Consider the following 26,128-nt stretch of genomic DNA (forward strand, 5'->3'; position numbering starts at 1 on the left):
CCATAGTAAATCAAGGCCGGAGTATTTTCGCGATGGAGGATTAATTGAAGAATGAATGTTGTAAAGAACTGGTGTTTGGGATTGTAAATTTATCTCTTATGTTCTTACAGCATTTCTTCTTCTCTTTACATTCTCAAGACCCATAGGAGGTTTAGGAGAGAGGGCAAAAGACTATGAATGTGCCAAAGTAATACTCAGAGGGCTCTTCAAGTCCTAAGCTCATTAGGTTAACACCAGTAATATTACCAGTATAATACTGATATTAATATCTCTGGACCAGTATTGTACACCAGTATTAACCTAATTATCCCCCTCCTGATACGGAGTGGGATGCCACTCCAGTGGGAAACATCGCAGAGAGGATGTAGGAGAACCGCCTGGGCCTTGGATACAGCGGCGCAAGAGGGAGGAGCCTTCGATTACCAATGTTCCTACCATATATATACAATTCCTCCCTCTTCCTGTCTTCCATTGTGTCTAAGGCATGAGCCTGCTAGGTAAACCTTACTGATGAGTCCACTAGCAGGCTCTGGACGAAACACACTTTTTTTTTCTTTTTCTCCATCTTCTTTCATATATTCGTGATAATTGTAGCTGCTGCATGTAGATGTCGTCGTGCTTCTTGCTGGGGTATTGCTGTATTTTCTTCTTATTTAGATGTCATGGAAGAAAAGTCGGACGTCGGAAAAATACGGGCGCCGGGGATTTGAACCCGGGTCCCAAACGTTTGTACCCCATGGCGCTAACCACTGCTTTTTTTTAACTTTGTTTATTAATTCGAGGTTTTTTACATATTTTTTTTTTACATGATTTTTTTTCCAGAATAAACGCCGAATTCTAATTGTAGGATGGTACAGGCAAAAGTACCGATACGCGACGGTACGACGTAGCCATGCATTATTACATTTTTTTTTTTTTTTAAGATTATTATTGTGCCTTAAATTTAAGCCGCTGTTGCGCTGTGCTTATGTACGATATTTTAATTTATGTCCTGAAAGCCTGGACGCAAAAACAGGACAGTTCGCTAGCCTATTGGGGAGGAGGGGAGGGGTGTTCTGTGGGATTAGTATAATATTTGTTTATCTATTTACATATTTACATATTTACACTTTATTTGGTGAGCGTTGCCGTTCTGTGGTTCTTTATCTTGTTGTTTTTTGTTATGGGTTCCGTATCCACCAATATTTTTTTGTGTTTTTTCTATGTTTGTCTTCTGTATCCTTTTGGGGGAAGGCCATGTTATATCTCCACCTAGTATCTGCAGTACGGCCATCTAGGTTTTCCTCGTATTGTATAGATTTTATTACTATTTTCCTTTGCATATGGTAAATTATAGGGATGTTGTTTTGGTCTTGGAGATAGTTTCTTTCGTCTAGGTATAGGAAGGCTTCGGGGGGGATGTAGCCTGTTAACAGAGTGTTTTTCAAGTATGCGTCGTTTGGGAATAAGCAGCCGAAGATTAGGCTGTTTTCTTTGATCTTCGCGGCTTGCGCGAAGTGGTTTCTTGTTAGTTTTAGGATGTGACAGTCGATGCGGTGGATGTTGGCTAAGTCGTATATTTTTTTGTTTTTTACGTATTTTCTGTATCCGCTGTGTTCTGATCTGTAAATGCTCAGGCAAGCTTTGGTGCATTTTCTTTCAAATATGCGAATTTTTTCCATTACTGACGCTGGTATGTTGTACCATATTGGACAGCCGTAGGTTATAATGGGTCTTATTAGCGTTTGGTAGCACATGATTTTTACTTTGCTATCGAGATGTCTGGAATAAAACAGCCTTTTTGTATTCCAAAAAGCTTTGCTGGCTTTGGAGAGTTGGATTTTCATGTGTTGCTTGTATTTTAGTTTTTCATCTATATTTACTCCTAGGTATTTTACGCGATTTTTGTGTGGTATGAGGTTCTCTTCGTTTGCTTTTTCTTTTAGGTAGAATTTCCTGACGTGTTTCCTTTCTGCTGGGCCGATTTTGCTTGTCATGGGTCTGAATAGAATGGTTTCGCATTTGCTTGCGTTAATTTTTAGTTTCCATGTATGATAGTAATCGCTGATTTTGTTAAAGAGTTCTTGCAGTTCTGTTCTTATCGTTTTGGTTTTGCGGCCTGTTACCGGCTATTGTGTAGTAGTTTTCCTGTTTGTCGAGCTGTAAAAGTTGGAAGAGATTGTCGAATTCGTCGTTAAATTGTTTCTGGTTTCCGTAGGCTGCGTAGGCTGCGGTGATAAATAAGTTTTCCTTATTGTTTATTTTTATTTTTATGATCGTCGTCTCTAGGATTTTGAAGTTTGTTATTTTGTCGTTTTGGATTATTTTGAACTTCAGGGGGTTTTTTATGAGGATTGCCGTTCCTCCTCCTTGGGTAGCGTTTGGTCTGTCGTGTCTTATTATAGAGTAGTTTTTGTAGTGCACTTTGTGTCTATAGTTCAGTTTTGTTTCTGAGATAAGTACTATGTCGGGGGTTTCTTTCTTAATTAGGGTTAGCATGCTGTATCTTTTTTGGTTTGGGATTAGGGAGTTGGCGTTTATTGAGATGATTTTCAGATGTTTAACTTTTATCTGATTTGTTTTTTGCTGTAATTGGTGGACGAGTAGGTTTTGGCTAATCTTCGTCTATATTTTCGATGATGTTGAAGATGGAGTCGATTCTTTCTTCATGCGTATTTAATGCTTTTTTTATTTCATTTAGTTGTGTTTGTTGGTCGCTTAGTGCTTTTAAAATGCTTTTTTTGAAGTCTTCAATGACATTTATTATGCTTAGTTGGGGTGTGTCTATCTGTATTTTCGAGCTATCGCGGGGAGACGCGGTCGTTAGAATACGCGTCAACGGGAGTCGTAAATTCCCGTTACGATTTGAATAATGGACACCACGAATAGTTCGATCCCCGTATTTCGGTTAGGATAATCGGGGTGGTTAATGCGGTATAACACTGGGAATCAGAGTTATAATAATGTATATTTCCAACACTTTATACAATCACACAAAGTAGTAACGCCGTTGATTAAGATACAGATAACGAGAGAAGAGTTAGTCTTGGATGAGAGAAGGAGAGCTTTAGGCGCTCTAGGCCCTTGAGAGTTATGGGAACTGTCGGAGTTCTGGATAAGTGAGAGCCGTAGAAGACTCTAGGCCGTGTAGGCACCTTGATGAATGATGAAGGAAGTCAGAAAGATACAGGAACGGTGAGAGTTGTAGGAAATGCAGGAACTCTAGGCACCGTGAGAGACGATCAAGCTCAAAAGCTTATTCTAATGTGAATACGGAGGAAAGCTTGGTATGGGTGTGCCCTTTGAACGAAGAACGCGGATTCGTTGCTTACATTTTTAGTTAGTAAAGTGAGGGCAATAATCCGCGATGTCGATTGGTTGGGACCAATGTTAGGAAGGAAGAGAGGAGGAAGAAACCTCCTACCAACTTGGGTCCTAGGCGACATTATTTACAGGGAAACTCAGATTTTTCGTTAGGTATATCTCCGCTTTCTTCGTAATTCTTAAGAGCACATAATAAACCCAAGGACCCTTCTAAAAAACCAGCTGAAAACACTTCTGGAATTAGAAAGTCCTTTCTGGAAAACAGATTGACGTAAACCATGTGTGCGAACAATGCAGTTAGAATTTCGACTTTATGGTGGGTCCTTAGGCCTGTGGAGGGTTCGAAGGACGGCACGTAGACCGTTGGCTGTCACGCCGCGCGAGATGGAATGCAGATGTGTTGCGCGGCGTAACACTATCGTTGGGTTGGAGTTTTGTTTGACTCGTGCCGCTATATTTGTTACTTATGGGCTTGTCTCGCTTATACTTGTTCCTTGTTTTACTATGTCCGCGAACTTTAGCTCGGGGACGTACTTACGGCTTATTTTGGCGATTCTTTCGGTTTTTGTTGTTTTTGCTTTGGTGATTTTTTTATTAATCTTTTTACGTAATTCGGCGAGTTTTGGGCATCCTTTGTATGATGCAGGATGCCCGAAGTTTTTGCAGTTTACGCAGTGGATTTTTTCTTTGCTTACTGCGACTTCTTTTTTTAACTTGCACTCGCCTGGTCCGTGCGGTTCGGTGCATTTTACACAGCGGTAGTTTAGGTTGCAGTTTTGTGCTGTGTGGCCTATTCACTGGCATTTGTAGCACTGCGTGATGTCGTTTTTTTTATTTTTTCCCATGCTATTTTCAGGTAGTTCAGTCTGTTTATTTTTAGTAGATTCCCAATGTTGCTATCGGGGGAGACTTGAATTATATAGATTGGGAGCAATATATTGTTCTCCTTTGATTTTCTTGTTGAGAATCGAGACACTTTGGTGAAGTTAACTTCTTCTATTTTTAGGGCTTTTAGGTCTTCTAGTATTTCCGCTTCTGTGTAGCTGTTTCCTAGCCCTTTTAGTAGGTACGTGTGGGGTTTTTGAGATTTTGGGGTATATGTGAAATAGGCCGTGTTGGCTGCGGTCAGTATTTTTTTTTGCATTCGCGTAGTCATTTAGGTTTTGAAGATAAAGCACGTGCTTACCTGAATGGATTCTTTTGATATGAAAATTCTTGATTTTGAGGGAATTTTCCACGAGTACTATCGTGTCTTTCGGGTCTTGTAGTGTTATGCTGATGGGGGGCGGCCTGGCCCCTTTTGCCGGTGCGGGGGAGTCTGCCTGGTCTTCAGCGGGGTGGCTGGGGGGCAGGCCCTTATGCGTCTGGCTTTTCAGTGGGGTTGTAAGTTGTGGTGTTGTTTTCTTCGACGGAGCGGCGGGGGAGGTACTTGTCCGGGCGACATTGTTTTTGTTCGTGGTTATCGGTGATGTGACCAGGGGTGTGGGCTGTCTGGTTGCTTTTTTCCTTAGTAAGTCGTTTTCTTTTTTAATGTTTCGATGATAGTTTCCTGCGGTTGCGATGCGCAGGGATCTTGAGCTTGGAGGGCTTCGAATCTGTTTTTTATTGGGATTGCCATTGGTTGGGGGCTTCTTTTTTGTTTCGTGTTTTCGTTTTTTTCGTAACGCTCTTCTTGAGAATCGCTTTCTTCTTCTTTTAAATTTTCTTGTCTGATTTCTTTTTTGTTCCTGCTTACCAGGTTTGGAGGCGGATTGAGTTTCCGCGTCTTTTGTGCAGCAGGTCTTATGCTGCTATCTTTAATTATCTGTTGCTTTTCTATCTTCCTTTTGACCCCTTTTTTTGTCGGGCTTATGCCGGATTCCGCCTCCTTGGTTTCAATTTCATTCCTTTCCTCTTCTATTTTTATATTGTTTGTAGTGTGGGTGATGTTATCACTATTTTTTCACTGTTTAGCACTCTTTTTGTTTTTTTTTTCTCCGCTCTCTCACTGTATACTGTACACTGTATAGCTTGCCGCGCTCACTGTTAGGGCCTACGCCTGGTAATCCCTTAGGGCCGAGAGGTCCGGCCTGCTCGGAAGATCACGGTCAACTGGCGCTAACCACTGCGCTGCCTTCGTCCGACACTAGTTCGCGTCGAGTGGTGGATTTTGTGGTGTCTAGTGCCGCCACAGAAATGACTACAATGTATGATGTATAATATAATGAATTCAAATTGTCTAAAAAAGTTTACATGTTTATAAAGATTTTTCTATAAAATGTTTTAAAAAGAAGCTGATGCTATTATATAGCATTTTCAAGCATTTACGAAAATTGATGTAATTATTAGGTCTCAGTTAAAGCCAAAGGACGGAACATAGAAGTATTTAACACTGAAGCTTTCGAACTAAATTGAAATTCTAAGTCTTTTTAATTTTCATGCAGAAATTTATTCTTTTTCTGAATTAAAATTCTAACTGAAATACTAAATAAATGTTAAAAATTTTGATTTTAATGAAAATATCACAATTCAATCAAATAAAATTTCAATCACAATATAAAATGTATAAAATTTAAATTAAACTGTAATGTCGACCGTGTAATTTTCATACTGGTAAAAGGATATATATATGTCGGAGATGCAGAGACATCGAGCCTTTCTTTTGGAAGATTTCTCAATACTTGGGCTCGGGGTGACATAACTGGTCGCCGAACGTAGCCACGGTCACGGGATGAACGAAATGTTTTACAAAGGAGGTTCCAGTGTTAAGGGATACGCTGTATAAACAATCAAGTCTTGATCAGGAGCAATGCTGGTTTATGTGGAACTGCCTAGTTACGGCGCTTGGGAATTTGTTGATATTCCCGATCGATATGTATTTGATATATGTAACTGTATCTGTCTTTTATTTTGCAATCTCCTTGGAGAGTTTACTGTCATCGTCTTGGAGTCAGTCTTAGAGAAACCCTGTGCCAGAGTGAACGTGTCAGTGTGCTATCAAAAAAATATATTAAAACGTACAGAAAGTTTCCCGTTGACCGTGGATTCGTTACAGAACCCAAGAATATTATTTAAAGCATTTGTTTACTTATTGTTTGATATCTTAGTTAACCGATAAACTAACTTTGTAAAGAAATATAATTTTATGTAAATACAACCTTTATTGAACATCATGATGGCAAATGCTAACGAAGAATCGTCTCGCGCTCGAAATCCAAACGATAATTCGACATCAGAAGTGGGATACGTGCCGTTTATTACTATGCAAGAGCATTTGACTGTCATGCGAGAGTTGATTCAGACGCTAGTGCAAAAACCGAAAGAAGAACCAAAAAAATTATCGCTTCCGCGCTTTAATCCTGAAATTGCGGGTTCTGACTCAGCTGCATGGTGTGCAGTTGTTAATTTGTATATGAAAGAGAATCCTTTACAAGGCAGTGCGTTGTTTTCTGCTTTAAGTTGCGCACTGGAAGGATCGGCAGCACAATGGCTTACGCAGGTGCTAGTAGGTAGAGAAGTTACCTGGACAAAATTTAAAGACCTTTTTATTGCGCGTTTTGGTGGTAGAGAAACAGCAACTTCGGCGTTAATGAAAATGTCCAACGAAAAACCGCTGAAGGATGAAACCTTGGGAGCATTTGGAATTCGTCTTCGCTCTCTCTTGAAAGCGAGGTGGGAAAATTCAACTATGGCTGAGGTGATCAATGCTTCTGTCCTTTTCCAATTGGCTTCGCAAGATCAACGAATTGAGCGAATAGCACTTACGACTGATATCAAGACAGAGGATCAATTTCTAAGTGAAATGAGAGCATTCTCCTTTGCGAAGAAGAGGTCAGTGTCTTCGTTGGATAACTCTACTGCGGCTCCTGAAGCAAAACGATATAAGATTTCTGATTTCTACCGAAACAAATGTCATTACTGTGGTAACTACGGTCATAAAGTAGTGGATTGTCAGAGAAGAATAAAATTTGGAAAGCAGAAAAACATACAGAACTCAGAGGAAAGGCGATCAGCTACATCATCAAAAGTGACATGCTTTAAGTGTCGCGAGGAGGGACATATTGCGCCTTATTGTCCGCTGTTGCGGAAGGGGAAAAATAACAGTAGTACACCAAAGGGTAGCAATGATTATAATAATGAGCGTCGGGTCGACTTCTGTGTTACGGAAACTTCAATGGGTAGATTAACTCATCTGGGTGAGTCGTTTCCATTTTATTTTGATTCTGGAGCAGAGTGTTCGCTGATTAAAGAATCTGTGGCTTTGAAATTTTCCGGTAAAAGAGAGACGAATGTAGTAGTGATGCGAGGAATAGGAAATACTACCATTAAGAGTACTTTACAAATTTTGTCTGTTGTGTGTATTAACGAATTTACGTTGGAGATAGTTTTCCATGTCCTTGCTGATAAATATTTAAAATATGACATAATGATTGGTCGTGAAATTTTGAGCCGGGGTTTTGATATAAAAATCACTCAAAATAGTGTTGCTATTAGTAGAACAAAAGTAATTAATGTGTGTAATAAAGACACTAAAAATGAGATTAATATTAATGATGTTGATACTGAAGTTATAGGAGAAGATAAAAGCCGATTAATTTCTGTTCTTGAAAAATTTAAAGATTCATTTATTACGGGTTTTCCTCGTGTTCGTGTGAATACGGGCCAAATGGAGATACGATTGATTGATCCTAATGTCACAGTACAAAGAAGTCCTTATAGACTTAGTGAGGAAGAGCGTAGGCTTGTTCGTGAAAGAATAAACAAATTAATGGAAGCAGAAATTATTCGGCCCAGTAATTCTCCTTTTGCCAGCCCTATATTACTTGTTAAAAAGAAAGATGGCTCAGATAGATTATGTGTAGACTACCGGGAGTTAAATAAAAATACGGTTGCGGATCGGTATCCTCTACCACTTATTGCAGATCAGATTGCGAGATTGAGACAGGCTAAATACTTTATAAGTCTGGATATGGCTAGTGGTTTCCACCAAATCCCTATTCATCCTAATTCGACAGAGTTTACAGCGTTTGTTACCCCAGATGGACAATACGAGTATGTGACAATGCCGTTTGGGTTGAAAAATGCTCCATCTGTTTTCCAAAGAGCCATTTTCAAAGCTTTAGGTGAACTTGCTTATTCGTATGTTATTGTATATTTAGACGATGTTTTGATTATTGCTGATACGATAGATCAAGCTTTAAAAAGATTGGATATTGTGTTGAAAACTCTTGTGGAAGCTGGTTTTTCTTTTAACTTCGCAAAATGCTCTTTCCTTAAAACAACAGTACTCTATTTAGGATATGTAATTCATAACGGGGAGGTACGCCCCAACCCGGGAAAGATACAAGCTTTGAGTTCTTTACCCCCTCCAACGACAGTCACACAGCTTAGACAGTTCATTGGACTGGCTTCTTACTTCCGAAAATTTGTTCCAAAATTTTCACAAATAATGAAGCCTTTATATGCACTCACTTCTAGTAATAAGAACATAAATTGGACAGATAGGCACGAAAGCATAAGACAAAAGGTAATTTCTATATTGACTGATGCGCCAGTGTTGATTATATTTGATCCAAAATATCCAATAGAGTTACATACTGATGCAAGTATGGATGGATATGGGGCTATTCTTATGCAAAAGGTGGAAGGTAAGAACAGAGTAGTAGAATATTTTAGCAAAAGAACTAGCCCTGCGGAATCTAGGTACCATTCATATGAATTAGAGACGTTGGCGGTAGTGAACGCTGTTAAGCATTTCCGTCACTATTTACACGGACGAGAATTTCTTGTTGTAACAGATTGTAATTCTTTAAAAGCATCAAGTAAAAAGGTGAATTTAAATGATAGAGTACACAGGTGGTGGGCTTATCTACAAACCTTCAATTTTGACATTGTATATCGAGAAGGTAAACGTATGACTCACGTAGATTTTGTTTTCACGAAACCCCATAGATATAGAACGTATTAAAAATAATAAAATTAAAGAAAAAGAGATTAATTTGACTGAAATTTCTGAAGGATGGTTGTTAGTGGAGCAACGTCGTGATCCTCAAATTTTGGAGATTGTAACAAAGTTGCAAAATGACGAACTCACAGAAGACATCGCGAGTACATATGAATTACGGTCTGGTACTCTTTATCGTAAGATACAAAGGAAAGGCAAGACTCTCTGTTTACCTATAGTTCCTAGAGGTTTTAGATGGTCCGTTATCAACCATGTGCATCAATCAATTATGCACTTAGGTTGGGATAAAACGCTTGAGAAGTTGTACGAGTATTACTGGTTCGAAGGAATGGCGAAATATGTTCGCAAATTCGTAGAGAACTGTCATGCTTGTCAGGTTTCTAAAGCAAGTTCGGGCAAACCACAAGCCGAACTCCACCCTATACCTAAGACCAGCATACCTTGGAATACGGTGCACATGGACATAACGGGTAAGTTGAGTGGAAAAAGTGATTTAAAGGAATATGTCATTGTTTTGATTGATGCTTTTACAAAATTTGTGTATTTATATCATACTCGTAAAATAGATTCTTCTAATATAGTAAAGGCGCTTAAGTCAGCAATATTTTTATTCGGCAGTCCTTGCCGAGTTATAGCGGATCAGGGTAGATGTTTTACTGGTAAAGAATTTCAGGATTTTTGTCAAAGTAAACATATTAAACTTCACTTAATAGCTACCGGTGTTAGTAGGGCCAATGGTCAGGTGGAGCGTGTCATGGGAACCTTGAAAAACATGTTTACAACTGTGGAAACGACTGGTCGATCTTGGCAAGAGGCGATTGGTGAAATACAATTGGCTTTAAATTGCACCACCAATCGTGTGACTAAATCAAGTCCTTTGGAATTACTAATTGGGAAAACAGCAAGACCTTATGGTTTATTGCTTCCCGATGACATTGTAGAAAAGGAAGTAGATATCTCCAATGTAAGACAGCAGGCTATACAAAACATAGAGTCAAACGCTAAATATGATAAGGAAAGATTTGATAGAACTAAGGCAAAAAAAGTTAAATTTAATCTTGGAGACTTTGTATTACGTAAAAATGAAGAGAGAAATCAAACAAAATTAGATCCTAAGTACAGGGGTCCATTTATAATAGCAGAGATTTTGGAAGGAGATAGATATATTTTAAAAACGATGGATGGCAAACGGTCGTATAAGTACAGTCATGATAAGTTAAGGAAAATGCCAGATGGTTGTATTCCTGCTGAATTGGATGTGTGTAATGATGATATTGGCAACGACAGTGACGATTGAGGTACAGTGATTGAGAAGGAATGTTTTGATCATAACATTTCACACACGCCCAATGTGGTGTTGTGAAGTAATTTGGTGTTTCACACACGCCCAGTGTGGTGTTGAGATATAATTTGGTATATTCATGTATAAGAGTAGTACTGTGATGTGTTCTGGTGAGAGGTTCAGAAGTCTAATGACTGGAGGATCAGAGGATGCAACTAAATAACAGTTTTGGAGAAAGACATTGTAATATGACAGATTGTTGTTTATGTTTGTTAACAAATATTTAGTAAGAATCTTTGTTGTTGTGGTGGACCCTTGGCTTATTAGAATGTTTTGTTAAATTGTAAAAGATGTTAAATTGAGTCTAATGTTAAGAAAACCGAATATTTTAGATGCACCCGAGGACGGGTGATTGTCAGGATGGCCGTGTCGGAGATGCAGAGACATCGAGCCTTTCTTTTGGAAGATTTCTCAATACTTGGGCTCGGGGTGACATAACTGGTCGCCGAACGTAGCCACGGTCACGGTTACGGCGCTTGGGAATTTGTTGATATTCCCGATCGATATGTATTTGATATATGTAACTGTATCTGTCTTTTATTTTGCAATCTCCTTGGAGAGTTTACTGTCATCGTCTTGGAGTCAGTCTTAGAGAAACCCTGTGCCAGAGTGAACGTGTCAGTGTGCTATCAAAAAAATATATTAAAACGTACAGAAAGTTTCCCGTTGACCGTGGATTCGTTACAGAACCCAAGAATATTATTTAAAGCATTTGTTTACTTATTGTTTGATATCTTAGTTAACCGATAAACTAACTTTGTAAAGAAATATAATTTTATGTAAATACAACCTTTATTGAACATCATGATGGCAAATGCTAACGAAGAATCGTCTCGCGCTCGAAATCCAAACGATAATTCGACATATATATCGGGTTGGCGTTAAGATTACGGTTAGGATTAGGGGCGTGAAACGAATCCTCATTTGAATTAGACGTTGTTATTATGCAATAGAGAAGATATTTACTAGTACAAATATGATTATTAGTACAAGTGTGGATATTGCAGAATTGACAAGTAACCGCGGTGATTAGACACTACTGATAATGGTCGTAGGTTCGATAACGAATCCGCGGTCAACGGGATAACAAATGTACGTTCTTCCAAAGTCTAAGTCTGACTCGATTTACTTGTCTACGGTACAAGTATAACTAAACTAGCTCTTTGTTAAAACGTAAAATATTCACCGAGCGTAAAGACACTATGTAACTCGCTAATGCGACCTCACGAGAGAATGACTGTCCGTCACGATAATGTTGCAGAGGAAAACTATGATGGGGCGTGTCTAAGGACATGAGATTGTCACGACCGGCATACCTCAAATTCGATGGATCGATGATGGAGATAGAGATGTGGCGGCCTTGGCGACAATGTATATCGCCGAAGTGCCTAATGAGTCATCTGTATCCCAACGGTCTTTCCACCGAATGTCCTAGAAGTGTGACAACGGTCACGTACGCCTACAGGGTAGTGGGGATATTGAGGGATGACAAACAAAGAAGAAACAGATGTTACCGAAAGTCAAATTGTAAGAGCTTCAGTCTTGGAAAGTCACGGCTGGAGCTCAGAACAAAATCGCAGTCAGTGTAAATTCAGAATACAAGAAATAAATTCTCTTGTTTTTTTGTTACCTTAATTTTTTCTTTTCGTTCGAGCCTCCTGCTTTTTATTTTACGTGACAAGATCATCGGATTCGTCGAGAAAAGTCTTCGTTCGGAAAGTGAGAGAAATTGACGTTGCTGTTAATTGGTCAATTTCCATGTTGGCGGTTAGAGAGAAATTTCAGAAAATGATACTTTAATAATACTCAATAGTATATATTCAACAATATTTGTGGAAATTGGAACTTACTCGAAAATGGCACCTCCTCCACCAATCTAAGAATGGCAATATCATGATTGTGTATATTGTGAATATAATCTGGATGTATTAGTTTAGATTCGAATCCCATTTGAATAGGATGCGCTCCGTCCTCATCTCGTTTTAGATTTAAATCCGCGATACGAACCACGTACAAATCACTGCGTATTGCACAATGTGCTGCGGTCAAAACATGCCTAGCCGATATTAGGGTACTTCCGCACAACCATTGTGTTACCCAGTGTGTGTTTGAGCAGTTACGGAAACCTACTGCAGTGATTCATGGCCAGGTACCTAAAATGCAATAGACATAGTTGTGAACATACATCATTTTTTCTGGCGTGATGAGTTAGAAACTATTGTTATCGATAACTACATACGTACAAATACGATACATAAATACAATTATGGAAATTGAACTTAAATAGAAATTTCTTTGATTAAATACAATTAAGTATCATAACTCATTTATTACGTTAATCCTTAAGAATATAACAAAAACTTTACTTTCAATATTTTCGATATCTTTACACATTATTCTATGCAATTTGTGTATTTCTACACTTTTAAATTTACTATAAATGTACAGTCTCATTATAACATTATAACTCATCACAATCGCTTTGTCTAAATTACGTTTGTAGAATACGTCTTACATTTGTCAACAGAGGGCCATCGATGTCAACATAGGGCTCCCGATGTTAATTGCTTTCTCACTAGTGGTCACATTAACTGTTTGTTTCAATAAATATAACTTCTAACACAAGTTTTCCTATTCCAGTGTCTAAGGTATATAGGTCTGCTAGGTAAGCCTTACTGAAGAGTCCAACTAGCAGATCTCGGACGAAACACTGCTGCTCCTTTCTACTCCTTTCCCTTTATTTATCCATTGTAAATCAAGGCTGGAGTATGTCGCGATGGAGGATGAATTTGAAGAATGAGTGTTGTAATGAACTGCTGTTAGAACTTGTAAATATACTTGTTATGTTCTTGCAGCATCTCTTTCTTCACTTTACATTCTCAAGTCCCATAGGCGGTTCTGGAGAGAGAGCGCAAAAGACTTTGATATGTGCCAAAGTTTTATAGTTCAATTCTGATGGTGCTAATCTAGTCACGTGCTTCCTCTAGTATAAGACCCCTTAGTATTAAGTGGGATGCCGCTCTACTGGGAAACATCGCCGGGAGGATGTAGGAGAACCGTCCGGGCCTTGGATACAGCGGCGCAAGAGGGAGGAGCCTTCGTTTCCCAATGTTCCTACCATGTATATACAAATTCCTCCCTCTTCCTGTCTTCCATTGTGTCTAAGGCATGAGCCTGCTAGGTAAACCTTACTGATGAGTCCACTAGCAGGCTCTGGACGAAACACACTTTTTCTTTCTTTTTCTCCATCTTCTTTCATATATTCGTGATAATTGTAGCTGCTGCATATAGATGTCGTCGTGCTTCTTGCTGAGGTACTGGCTGTATTTTCTTCTTATTTAGATGTCATGGAAGAAAAGTCGGACGTCGGAAAAATACGGACGTCGGAGATTTGAACCCGGGTCCCGAACGTTTGTACCCCAAGGCGCTAACCACTGCGCTGCCGTCGTCCGACACTAGTTCGCGTCGAGTGGTGGTGTCTAGTGTAGCCACAGAAATGACTACAATGTATGATGTATAATATAATGAATTCAAATTGTCCAAAAAATATTACAAGTTTATAAAGATTTTTCTGTAAAATGTTTTAAAAAGAAGCTGATGCTATTATATAGCATTTTCAAGCATTTGCGAACGTTAATGTAATTATTAGGTCTTAGTTAAAGCCAAAGGACGGAACATAGAAGTATCTAACACTTAAGCTTTCGAACTAAATTGAAATTCTAAGTCTTTTTAATTTTCATACAGAAATTTATTCTTTTTCTGAATTAAAATTCTAACTGAAATACTAACTAAATTAAAAAGTTTGATTTTAATGAAAATATCACAATTCAATCAAATAAATTTTCAATCACAATATAAAATGTATAAAATTTAAATTAAACTGTAATGTCATACTGGTAACTTCATACTGGTAAAAGGATATACATGTCGGGTTGGCGTTAAGATTACGGTTAGGATTAGGGGCGTGAAACGAATCCTCATTTGAATTAGACGTTGTTATTATGCAATAGAGAAGATATTTACTAGTACAAATATGATTATTAGTACAAGTGTGGATATTGCAGAATTGACAAGTAACCGCTGTGATTAGACACAACGACTCACGTTTTCGGCTGTGTATTAATTAATTTATTTATGTATTCCAAATATATTTGACGGGTTGCGACAGCAATTTCTCGCTCTCGTTATTTCACATTATCTATCCTCGACCAATCCTCCACAAGTTTATATGAGCAATATTGAAGCGTTCAAGGGATACAAAGGTAATGTATACATGTATTCTCATGCAACAAAATACAAACAGATTTAATAGTATAAGGTTTTTTATTTGTCATAATAGTTTGAGAATTTATGTCCATAAGTATCTGTAATGTGTAAGTATACCTTTGGCTGAATGGAAACTTCTCTTAAATCTAGCTAAAAATGCAGAACGAGCGTATTCAATTGGAAAGTGATAAAAACATAAGTAAAGTTTCGGTGATGCACGTCATTGCATGTGTCACGTAAAATAAAGAGATATTTTATAAGGAAGAAGAAAACTTTATTTTTACTTCGTTTATACACTTATAAGACACTTCCGAGCTCTAGCCGTGACCATACGAGAGTGAGTGCCTACAATCTTTTTACTTTCGGTCATCTGTTCTCTCATTATCCCCACTACCCTGTAGGCGTACGTGACCGTTGCTACGCTTCTGGAACATTTTATGGAAGGACCGTTAGGCCATAAATGAATCCTCAGGTACTCTGCTAATATACATTGTCGCCAAGGTCGCCATGTGTTCCTCTCGTCGGTCCATCGGGTGCGAAGTATGCCGATCGGGACACCATCCTGCCCCGTGGTGTGTGTGTGTGTCCTTATCTCTGATGTGATTTACGTTACACATGAGTAGATACGACGTTTTTAACGAATAAAAAAATAGTTTTGGGAGACACGATACTTATCTTGTATCTAATACACTCTCTGTGTCCGAACTTCCTGAAGCTCTTTATCTTATACAATGTTTCAGAGTATTCGGCAATTTTGCATGTATATATAAGAAATATACGTCTTATGTGGAATACTTAATCATTCTCTTTATACATCGGAAGCAAAATTTATAGGAGCTTTCTGAAAGTTGATTTATTACTGTTACGCCACGAGGTTTAACACAGGCTGTATTTTCTAACCGTCACTCGCGGCCCTACAATGTCTCAGTCAGATCGTCTTATCTGACCGCCGGATCATATACAATGTATCGACGAGCGCATAGCTGTTGCCAAGCAGCGAGTTCTCGAAACGTCGAATTTGGTCCGTTACGTTTTCCACGCAAGAACAGACATACGTGATCATAGGCGCGAACGGTGGCGTGACCTAAGGATAGTGGGGGTCGTCTTAAAGATGAGACAAAGAAATCATCCAAAGTCGATCAGTTCCTTGTGACGCGTCGAACATTACACATTGCCAAACATTCGCTCATTCTGTTAAGTATCATATCGTGCTACGTCCACCAAGAGACTAACTTCAAGTGTAAGAGCCTTGCTCGATACTGTATACATTTACATTATCTGCGTGCGATAAAGTTGTTAATTGTTTATATCTTTTCAATCGTGTAGACTAGTTGTTGGAAATATACATTATTATAATTCTGTGACTCTCAGTGTTATACCGCATCAACCACCCCGATTATCCTAACCGAAATACGGGGATCGAACTATTCGTGGTGTCGATTATTCTAATCGTAACGGGAATTTACGACTCTCGTTGACGCGTATTCTAACGACCGCGTCTCCCCGCGATAGTACGAATTTTCATGGTCCTTCGAGCCGGATCCTGTGTCAAGTGAAAAGTGCACGCCAGTGACACCCACTCTCATACAGTGCCACGTGAATCCAACACAACCAGCAGCAGAAGCGTTACCACCCCAGCGAGGTCAGTAACGTAAAGGGTCGTCACCTTTGAAGAGGTATAATTCGGTGGTTGAAACGCAACCACACAGCCTCCCGCCACAAAGTGGGCAATCGCCATGGACGCTCTTAGGGAAAAATTCGACTGCCACCGCCAGATCTGCATGCGTCACTGGGACCTGATTCTCGACTATCCCAGAATAACTAAAGAAACACCCGAAGCCATAGACGATCTTATCGAGACAGTCAAAGTACATCTTCAAGCGTTAGAAAGACTCGGGGACCCAGTCACGTCAAACGCCTTTCTCATAAAGCTTGTCACGTCGAAGTTACCCTCAGCCGTCGTTCGCGAATGGCAACATACCCTACCGGACAAGAAATTGCCGCCATATACGCATTTAGTAGATTTTCTAAAAACACGGACGAATAGCGACAGAGCGTGTTCATCATTAACCGTCAAAAAAGGGGCGTCCGATCAACACGACCGTCGGCGACAGGACGCGCCGCGAAGCTACACATTCATAACTACACATAATACGTTGTTGTGTCCGAACTGCCACGGACAACACAAATTATGGAATTGCCTTGTCTTCAAAACGAAGACGCCCAAAGAACGCCTGGAAATCGCCAAAAGGGCGTCGCTCTGTACCAATTGTTTAGGCAAGGGACACGCTCTCACTCAATGCTCCGCGGGATCATGTCGCATCTGTAGACAGCGACATCACACGTATCTGCATCAAGACCAGGGGCATAGCAAAACACGAACACGTGTCGACCGAACATCGAGCGGCCGATCGTCGAGCGACCGATCATCCAGCGGTCGATCTTCGCCCAGTTCACCGTCCCCGCGTTCGTCACATCGTTCGAGACGCTCATCTTCGTCTCCCCGAGCGTCTCGCCAGTATTCTCGCCGAGAGTCTCCCCGAGCGTCTCCCCGAACGTCTCCCCGAGCGTCTCGTCGAGATTCTCGCCGAGAGTCTCCCCGAACGTCTCCGCGAACATCCCCGAAACGCGAATCTCGGTTACCGCGATCGTCGGCATCGGGATCGACCATATCGTCCAGCCCTAAACGACACGGAAAACAATGACGTCATCAGACGAGCCTGTTAGGGACCGAACCACAGAAAACGGACTCATCGACCCCGCTCCCTTTTGAACAATTGCAACACGACTTGTTAGTCACAGCGCAGGTCAACATCTTGAATAATGAAATTCAACCAGTTCGTTGTAGAGCTCTGCTAGATACCGGCTCTAGCATGAACTTTATCACCGAAAGGCTCGCTAACTCATTAAAACTCAATCAACAGAAAAGTTCGGTCCCTATCGGAGCACTCAACACGTTATCGACGACCTCGAAACGCTACATCACGGCCACGATCACCTCTATTGACGGCACATACGAACGCAACTTGACGTTTCTGATCATACCGACTATCGCGTCTTGGGTCCCAAACCAACCCGTAGATCGCTCAACGATACAGATACCTAGGAATCTCCAATTAGCCGATCCAAGATTCCATAGACCTGCTCCGATCGAAATATTGTTGAGCGCCGGACCAACACTAGCATCACTCTGTGTCGGCCAACTTGATATCAGTCAAGCAAACGGGCCCGACTTGCGTCTGCAAAAGACGAGATTCGGATGGGTCATCGGGGGGAGCCCAACCTCACAATCATTAGCATACGCATTTCACACCTCCACGACGGCTTTACAGGCGGACCTCGCCCGTTTTTGGGAAATCGACGAGGGACCGCCCACCGCAAGAATTTCGGAATCGGAACGACAGTGCGAGGAGCACTTTCGAAATCACGTTCAACGCAACAACGAAGGGCGATACGTTGTCGCTCTCCCATTCAATGAAACAACTCCTCCGCTTGGATCTTCGAAAGCCATGGCAATGAAGCGACTCACTTCCCTCTGCCGTCGATTCCAACGAGACAAACAATTCGAAGCCGACTATCACGCCGTAATACAAGAATACTTGGAATTAGGACATATGACGAAGATCACCACGGACCACTGCACGGACGACGGATATTTTCTGCCACATCACGGCGTGATCAAAGAATCCAGCCGGACTACAAAACTCCGAGTTGTGTTTGACGGATCTGCACCAACCACCACCGGAGTTTCATTAAACGACGTACTTCATACGGGACCGAAACTACAAGACGACATATTTCTTATCCTTTTAAGATTTCGTTTTCATCAGTATGTCATTACAGGCGATGTCGAAAAGATGTATCGACAATTTCTTGTGCGTCCAGAGGATCGGAAATTCCAACAAATCTTGTGGCGCAACTCGGACGGAGAAGTGGACATCTATCAACTTAACACAGTGACATTCGGGCTGTCAGCGGCCCCCTACCTAGCCATTCGGTGCCTCAAACAACTGGCAGACGACGAGGGACATCGATACCCACGAGCAGCGATGGTCTTACAGCGAGACTTCTACGTCGACGATGTTCTCACAGGAGCCGAAACAAAGAACGAGGCACAATCACTAAGAACGGAGCTCATAGAATTGCTTAAATTAGCCGGCTTAAACATCCGAAAATGGGCAGCGAACGACCGGGAACTGCTACGAGGACTTTCCGAGCAGGACATAAACGATAAGCTGCTACTAGGCGAATCGCAAACTTTCAAAACTCTGGGTGTTGTTTGGAATTCCTTTGACGATTCGATCCTGTATTCCGTCAAAATCAATCCTACCGCCTCTCGAATTACGAAGAGAACAATCAGCTCCGAAATTGCCAAGATCTACGACCCTCTTGGATTACTGGCACCAGTGATCGTTCGCGCTAAGATGTTGCTCCAACGACTTTGGACTTTAAAACTTGACTGGGACGAATCTCTTCCGGCTGACGTACACACAGAATGGAGCAAATATTATTCACAGCTACCTTTGCTAAATAACGTGAAGTTTCCACGTAAAACTATAATCAAGACTGCAGCGGAAATTGAATTACACGGATTCTGCGACGCCAGCGAAAGGGCGTATGGGGCATGCGTCTACCTTCGCACCATCGCTCCGGATGGTCATGTTTGGACACGACTCCTCACCGCAAGGTCAAAAGTGGCTCCACTCAAATCACAAACCATTCCAAGGCTGGAACTGAGTGGAGCACTTCTTCTCGCATCATTGGCCACTACAGTCCTTCAAGCGTTACCAAGCAACATTTCTCGGACCGTTTACTGGACTGATTCTACAATCGTTTTACACTGGATTAATACATCACCCCATACGCTGAAAACCTTCGTCGCCAATCGTGTGACAGAGATTCAACAAAAGACTCACACCTCAGATTGGCGCCACATTCCCACTACCGATAACCCTGCAGATCTCATATCTCGAGGCCAATCACCCCAAGACTTCCTGCGATCTACCATTTGGCAACATGGACCAGAATGGCTCCAACAACCTGAAAAATACTGGCCGTCGTGGAACCCAGTACCATTAGTTGAAATACCAGAGCAAAAGAAGGCAACATGTCTGTCCGTGACTCCGCCTGACCACAGTCTACTGGAGAGATATTCTTCTTGGCCCAAGCTGATAAGAATTGCCGCTCGTTGCCTCCGATGGAGGCAAAAGCAGGATCGGGGGAGACCTCTAACCACACATGATTTAACCAATGCGCATAACAAATTGGTCAAATTGTTACAACTTTGTTATTTTCCAGATGAAATACGTACTCTCCGCACAGATCGAAATTCTGCAGTGAAGGGGAAGCTGCAACGACTCAATCCATTTCTGGACAAGGACGAGATATTGCGAGTCGGAGGCCGACTCAGTCATTCACCAATGCCCTTCACTCAGAAACACCCAATCATTCTACCCAAATCCTCAGTTACAGCACTCATAATCGAGCATGAACACCTCCTAAATCTCCACTCCGGAACTCAAGCTACCTTATATGCCTTAAGGAGATCTTACTGGCCTATCGACGGCCGTAGTCAAGTTTGGAGCACGCTGAAGAAGTGCGTACGTTGCTGCCGAGCCAATCCACCTCCAGTAGAGTACGTAATGGGCGACCTTCCAGCTGCACGGATAACGGAATCTCGTCCATTTACGAACGTCGGAATCGATTATTGCGGACCGTTCTACATCAAGGAACGAAAGGATCGCAACCGACGAAAAATCAAGGTATATGTAGCAATCTTCGTATGCCTTGCAGTTAAAGCAGTCCACCTCGAGCTGGTCACCGATCTCACTAGCGAGGCCTTCATTGCTGCTCTGCGAAGATTCATCGCTCGCCGAGGATTCTGTGCAACAATTTATTCTGACAACGGCACCAACTTCGTTGGCGCCAACAATGAATTACGAGAGCTCCGAAACCTCCTGCAGTCCGACGATCATAAGGTAAGGATTCAGTCCTTTTTAGCCGATCGACGAATCGAATGGCACTTCATTCCTCCCAACTCACCTCACTTCGGCGGGCTGTGGGAGGCTGCGGTGAAGTCCTTCAAACGACATCTCAGACGTGTCGCAGGTAACGAGCTCTTAACATACGAAAATTTGAACACACTGATCATTGAAATCGAGTCTATCCTCAACTCCCGTCCTCTGACTCCAATATCATCTGACCCAAACGATCTTCTTGTCCTTACTCCCGGTCACTTCCTCATCGGAGATGCACTAACAAGCTTTCGAGAACGAGATTTCCAGGATACTCCATCCAATCGTCTCTCCAGCTGGCAACATATTCAAAGGATCAAACAACATTTCTGGCGCCGTTGGCATCGAGAATACCTGAACGAGCTGAACATCCGAAATAAATGGAGCAAGGGCAGTCACGACATCCGAGTAGGCACCGTAGTAGTCCTCAGGGAGGATAACGTACCATCCATGCAATGGCCTTTGGGCCGCGTGATCAAGGTCCATCCAGGAGTCGACGGAATCATACGGACCGCCACCGTGCAGACGGCAACAACTACCCTGGATCGTGGCGTCAAAAGACTGGTCCCCTTACCCATTCACCCAGATCCAGACGAGTCCGACCACCCACACGGAGCCAAGGAGATTCGCCAGCGACGCAACTGACTCCACATCATATCATTTGATCGGTACCCTCTCAACGGGGGGAGGATGTTACGCCACGAGGTTTAACACAGGCTGTATTTTCTAACCGTCACTCGCGGCCCTACAATGTCTCAGTCAGATCGTCTTATCTGACCGCCGGATCATATACAATGTATCGACGAGCGCATAGCTGTTGCCAAGCAGCGAGTTCTCGAAACGTCGAATTTGGTCCGTTACGTTTTCCACGCAAGAACAGACATACGTGATCATAGGCGCGAACGGTGGCGTGACCTAAGGATAGTGGGGGTCGTCTTAAAGATGAGACAAAGAAATCATCCAAAGTCGATCAGTTCCTTGTGACGCGTCGAACATTACACATTGCCAAACATTCGCTCATTCTGTTAAGTATCATATCGTGCTACGTCCACCAAGAGACTAACTTCAAGTGTAAGAGCCTTGCTCGATACTGTATACATTTACATTATCTGCGTGCGATAAAGTTGTTAATTGTTTATATCTTTTCAATCGTGTAGACTAGTTGTTGGAAATATACATTATTATAATTCTGTGACTCTCAGTGTTATACCGCATCAACCACCCCGATTATCCTAACCGAAATACGGGGATCGAACTATTCGTGGTGTCGATTATTCTAATCGTAACGGGAATTTACGACTCTCGTTGACGCGTATTCTAACGACCGCGTCTCCCCGCGATAGTACGAATTTTCAATTACTACCATCAAACAAAGAGAAGCATGAAAAATTAATGTCATTTAAAAGTTACATTTCATGCATTTTAAGGCTATAATTCTTGACGTACAAAACAATATAAATTTGAGCTGCTTCTTTTCTCCACAATAATACATTCCAACTTTTCTTTTCCTGCACGAAAAATGATATTTATGGAACACTAATAATTTTGCAACACTGGGATAATGAAGTCGTCGAGGTACGACGTGACTCTAGAGTAAATGCCCGGATAATCAGGTACGCCGCAGTTATGACCAGATGACACAACACCTATTTGATAGTAGATGAATTGCTGTGGTATCATCAGTGGTCCTCCGCTGTCAGCCTGAAATGATCGTTAAATTTTTAATCATAGTTACTGAAATATTTCAATCGAATTGTATTGAAATTATACTTATATACAGTAATGATCTATTATTGATTTATGTATTGAAATATTCCAATTTATAATGTATATATTATATGTATTTCGAGTAAAACTAAGATTAGAAGGAAATCAGATTACATTCTATAATTATGTGTGAGAAATGGGCAGAAGCATTAAGTTGAGTTTATCTAGTATTTTTAATGTTTAAAAGCTCGATTTGACGTTGATTCGAATTGACGTGCCCTCAGATACCGTATAATTTATAGTAAATATCTAATTTAATTACTCCACAAGCATCCTTTCCACCCCGAGGGTCTCCGCCGGCGCATATTTCTTTATTGGTTATAGTTACGTCAAACTCCTCATAAGCTTTCTCGCATACGGCGTTGGTAACCACTGGCAGTTGTAGTTCCATTAATGCGTTAGTATATGGTTCATCTACAAAGAAAATGGAAGGATATTTAAGGCTGAAACTATTTAATTTTATCATAGAATTGGTATCACTTACCAAATCTTAATGCTCCCCATCCAGCAATGAAGGGATTATAGCCCACGAAGTTTTTATTTCGAAGGGATTTCTCTATGGGGAGACAAATGGGATATATGTACTCTGAAAAATAAGAAAATAAATGAAAGTGAAGGAAACGAATGACGAAAAGTGTGAGAAAGAATTGTACATGTTTTATGGTACAGTATACGTGTACAGTAAGAAATTTCAGTAATACCCAGTAGCATAAATATTAGAAACTCAATAATATTTGAAGACTTACCCGAAAATGGAACATCTTCCTTCAGTTTAAGAATAGCAATATCATTATTGTTCGACTCGGAAGAATAATCGGGATGTATTAGTTTAGAGTCGACTTCTATTTGAATAGGATGCGCTCCGTCGTCATCTCGTTTTAGATTTAAGTCCCCGATACGAACCACGTACAAATCATCGTCATCTGCACAATGTGCTGCGGTCAAAACATGCCTAGTCGATATTAGGGTACCTCCGCACAGCCATTGTGTTACCCAATGTGGGTTTGAGCAGTTACGGAAACCTACTGCAGCGATCCATGGCCAGGCACCTAAAATGCAATAGACATAGTTGTGAACATACATTATTTTTTCTCGCGTGATGAGTTAGAAACTATTGTTATCGATAACTACATACGTACAAATACTCTCAAAGAGAAATTTGATTAAGAGAGAAATTGAATTTTGACTTCAATGGAATGACACTTATTAGTTAATTCTATACAATTTCTACTTGAACTATACGAACTCTAAAGTTCAAATATGTAATTTCTTCCCAACTTTTTGATAGCCATTCATATCATTACTCTTATGTCGATTTTTAATTTCAAGTAAAAACATACTCTTTCTAACATGAACTAAAAGGAAGAAATAATTCAAGTTAATAAGCAAAATTATTACAAATGAAATCGTAGTATTCTTAATTAATTTAATTGAAACGTACTTGTATGTGCTGTTTAGTGCCTTTCCAGTTCGTCCGTCATAGTATATCGCTTATTATTAATTGGAAAGGAATAGATAAAACGTACCAAGCTTAGCTGGTCTACCACCAACCACCCTGGTATGCGTAACGTTGCTGAAACCACAGTGTGGTGGACGCAAGGGTACATTCGAGGTTGCTATAAAACATTTATAGAGGAAGAAGTTATTATATTTAGAGAATTGACAGTAGAGTGATGAATTCATTCCTCTTCGCTGGTTGATTCACGTTTATCCTGGTTATCACGTTTGCTTTGTACGTGAAGCGAGTACAAATATATACGTGGAATATTCGCGAAGTTAACAAAGCATTTTTCAGAAACAAAACCGATGAAGAGGTGAATACTTAAGTGGAATTTTCACATTAACTTCGTGACCATAAACTTCGTGACCATTAACTTCGTGACCATTAGCTTCGTGACCATTTCGAATATAAAAAATCAAACGTGTACCTATCAATTTTACGTGATCACGCGTGACTTCGCTTTTTTCACTGATAATTACCAAACGCGTAAATTTCGAAACTGCATGATGCTATTGAACTGCAATCTGTAGTATGGAAAAAGACAACGTAAAGTGCAAACCTTTAGTGCGCCCCGCTTGAACCGATGCATGCAGGAGAACAATTAACGCCAAACATGCGAACAGTATCTTGAAGCCAGTCATTGACCTGAAATAAAAAAGTGACGAATTGAAAAGCCGCAAGACTGATAACGTTCAATGAATCTAACAACGGAAATTCGGATCACACTACGATATAATGTTCCGGAAGAAAGAGTAAAATACTGTGGCGAATGAGAAAGACGCTGAAGAAATAAAAATAAAAGAGACTTAGTTCGTACGATAAATTGAATTTATATTAGAAAGGAAGCAAGATCCTGCGAAATAGCTCACAGGAATAACAAATATTATCGACATAAGTTTCTGTGTAATCTCACTTTTGAGAATTGTTTAGTTTAACACTAGAACAATCAAACTCGTCGCAATGACAAGCTTCAAAATTTTCATGTGTGCAAATCACAAAAGAGCACCATAGTACTTTTTGTAAAATTAACGTTGATTTTTGCGGTGTTAGTAAGATGTCTACAAGGAATTTAGAAAAAAGGTACAAATAGGAAAATGATCAACTTCAGATAACTTTTAATAGAAAAATCTGAATACTTGTAGGTATTAAAACACGCTTCTATACGTACATGGGAAGATTTATAACAAAATTCTCTATATAAATTTGGATCTTATTATAAATCAGTTCCACTTACCTCATCATTCCAGAGAAACGAAGATACACTTGTTCCAACTTTCGTCCAAGTACCTATTTATACCAACACCTTGTCATTTCACTTACAATTATCTATTATATAGCGTATTTTATCGCACATTACCGATAGTATTGCAACTAAAATTTACAAAACAGCAATAGCGCGGTAACAGAAATAAATACTTTTTGCGCGTACATTACATAAAAGTTACCTTTACGGTGAAAGCTGTTTGCCCGTGTTTGCATGTGCAACTTTAATTCATCCTAAAAGTCATTGATTTGTAGACACCGAATTATCAGAAATCAATCACGTAAATCTTCAGAACCTTCTACTTGTACGCTTGATGGCTAACTGAGAAATGCCACTCAACGATGCTCACTTTTACGAATATTTTGCAATGCTCCAACAGAGATACTTCACACTCGCGTTATCATACGTTCATAGTATGTGGTACCTCTCTGTATATAATATTTACGCACTCTAGAGAGAGATTGACACTTCGTTACTCTTTCTTCGGGAATCAACCTCATCTTTACCATATTCTTAGCACGGATGCTCCCTATTTTCCTACGAATGGAATTATTATTAAATAAATCTAATATATTTTCTGATATATTTCGTATTATTTACTATTGTGTAGTGGCACAGGGGTCAAAGGACGTCGCTAGTCGAAAGCGACTCGTGTTGTTGTTTTGCCTCAAGCCATTGACTTATCCTTGATGCATGAAACATAATGACAAATAAACTCTGGGCGAAA

General features: G+C 40.5%; 2 protein-coding genes across 4 annotated transcripts; one reads left to right on the forward strand and one right to left on the reverse strand.

Moving 5' to 3' along the window:
- Positions 1-6,544: 6,544 nt before the first annotated feature.
- Positions 6,545-20,837, forward strand: LOC125385040. The gene is given in 8 exon segments (XM_048405575.1): positions 6,545-7,079; positions 7,491-9,217; positions 9,219-10,450; positions 13,216-13,254; positions 13,932-14,103; positions 14,758-14,851; positions 18,741-20,455; positions 20,649-20,837. Coding segments are annotated over 8 exon segments (5,703 nt in total).
- On the reverse strand, positions 15,419-25,937 carry LOC125384943 (venom protease-like). Of its 3 annotated transcripts, none has more exons than XM_048405158.1 (9): positions 25,583-25,937; positions 25,372-25,424; positions 24,697-24,782; positions 24,163-24,252; positions 23,383-23,685; positions 23,121-23,222; positions 22,899-23,050; positions 22,316-22,570; positions 15,419-15,696 (listed from the first exon to the last, which is right to left on the reverse strand). In XM_048405158.1, the coding sequence occupies exons 2-8, from the start codon at positions 25,377-25,379 to the stop codon at positions 22,406-22,408; spliced, it is 906 nt and encodes a 301-aa protein (XP_048261115.1). In that variant the 5' UTR covers positions 25,380-25,424; positions 25,583-25,937; the 3' UTR covers positions 15,419-15,696; positions 22,316-22,405. The 3 variants fall into 3 exon arrangements, with proteins under 3 accessions (XP_048261115.1, XP_048261117.1, XP_048261116.1); XM_048405160.1 differs by having other exon boundaries at positions 22,280-22,570; XM_048405159.1 differs by having other exon boundaries at positions 25,372-25,508.
- Between the last annotated feature and the right edge of the window lie 191 nt (positions 25,938-26,128).

This window comes from Bombus terrestris, chromosome 4 (genome assembly GCF_910591885.1).
Source record: "Bombus terrestris chromosome 4, iyBomTerr1.2, whole genome shotgun sequence".
NCBI lineage: Eukaryota > Metazoa > Arthropoda > Insecta > Hymenoptera > Apidae > Bombus > Bombus terrestris.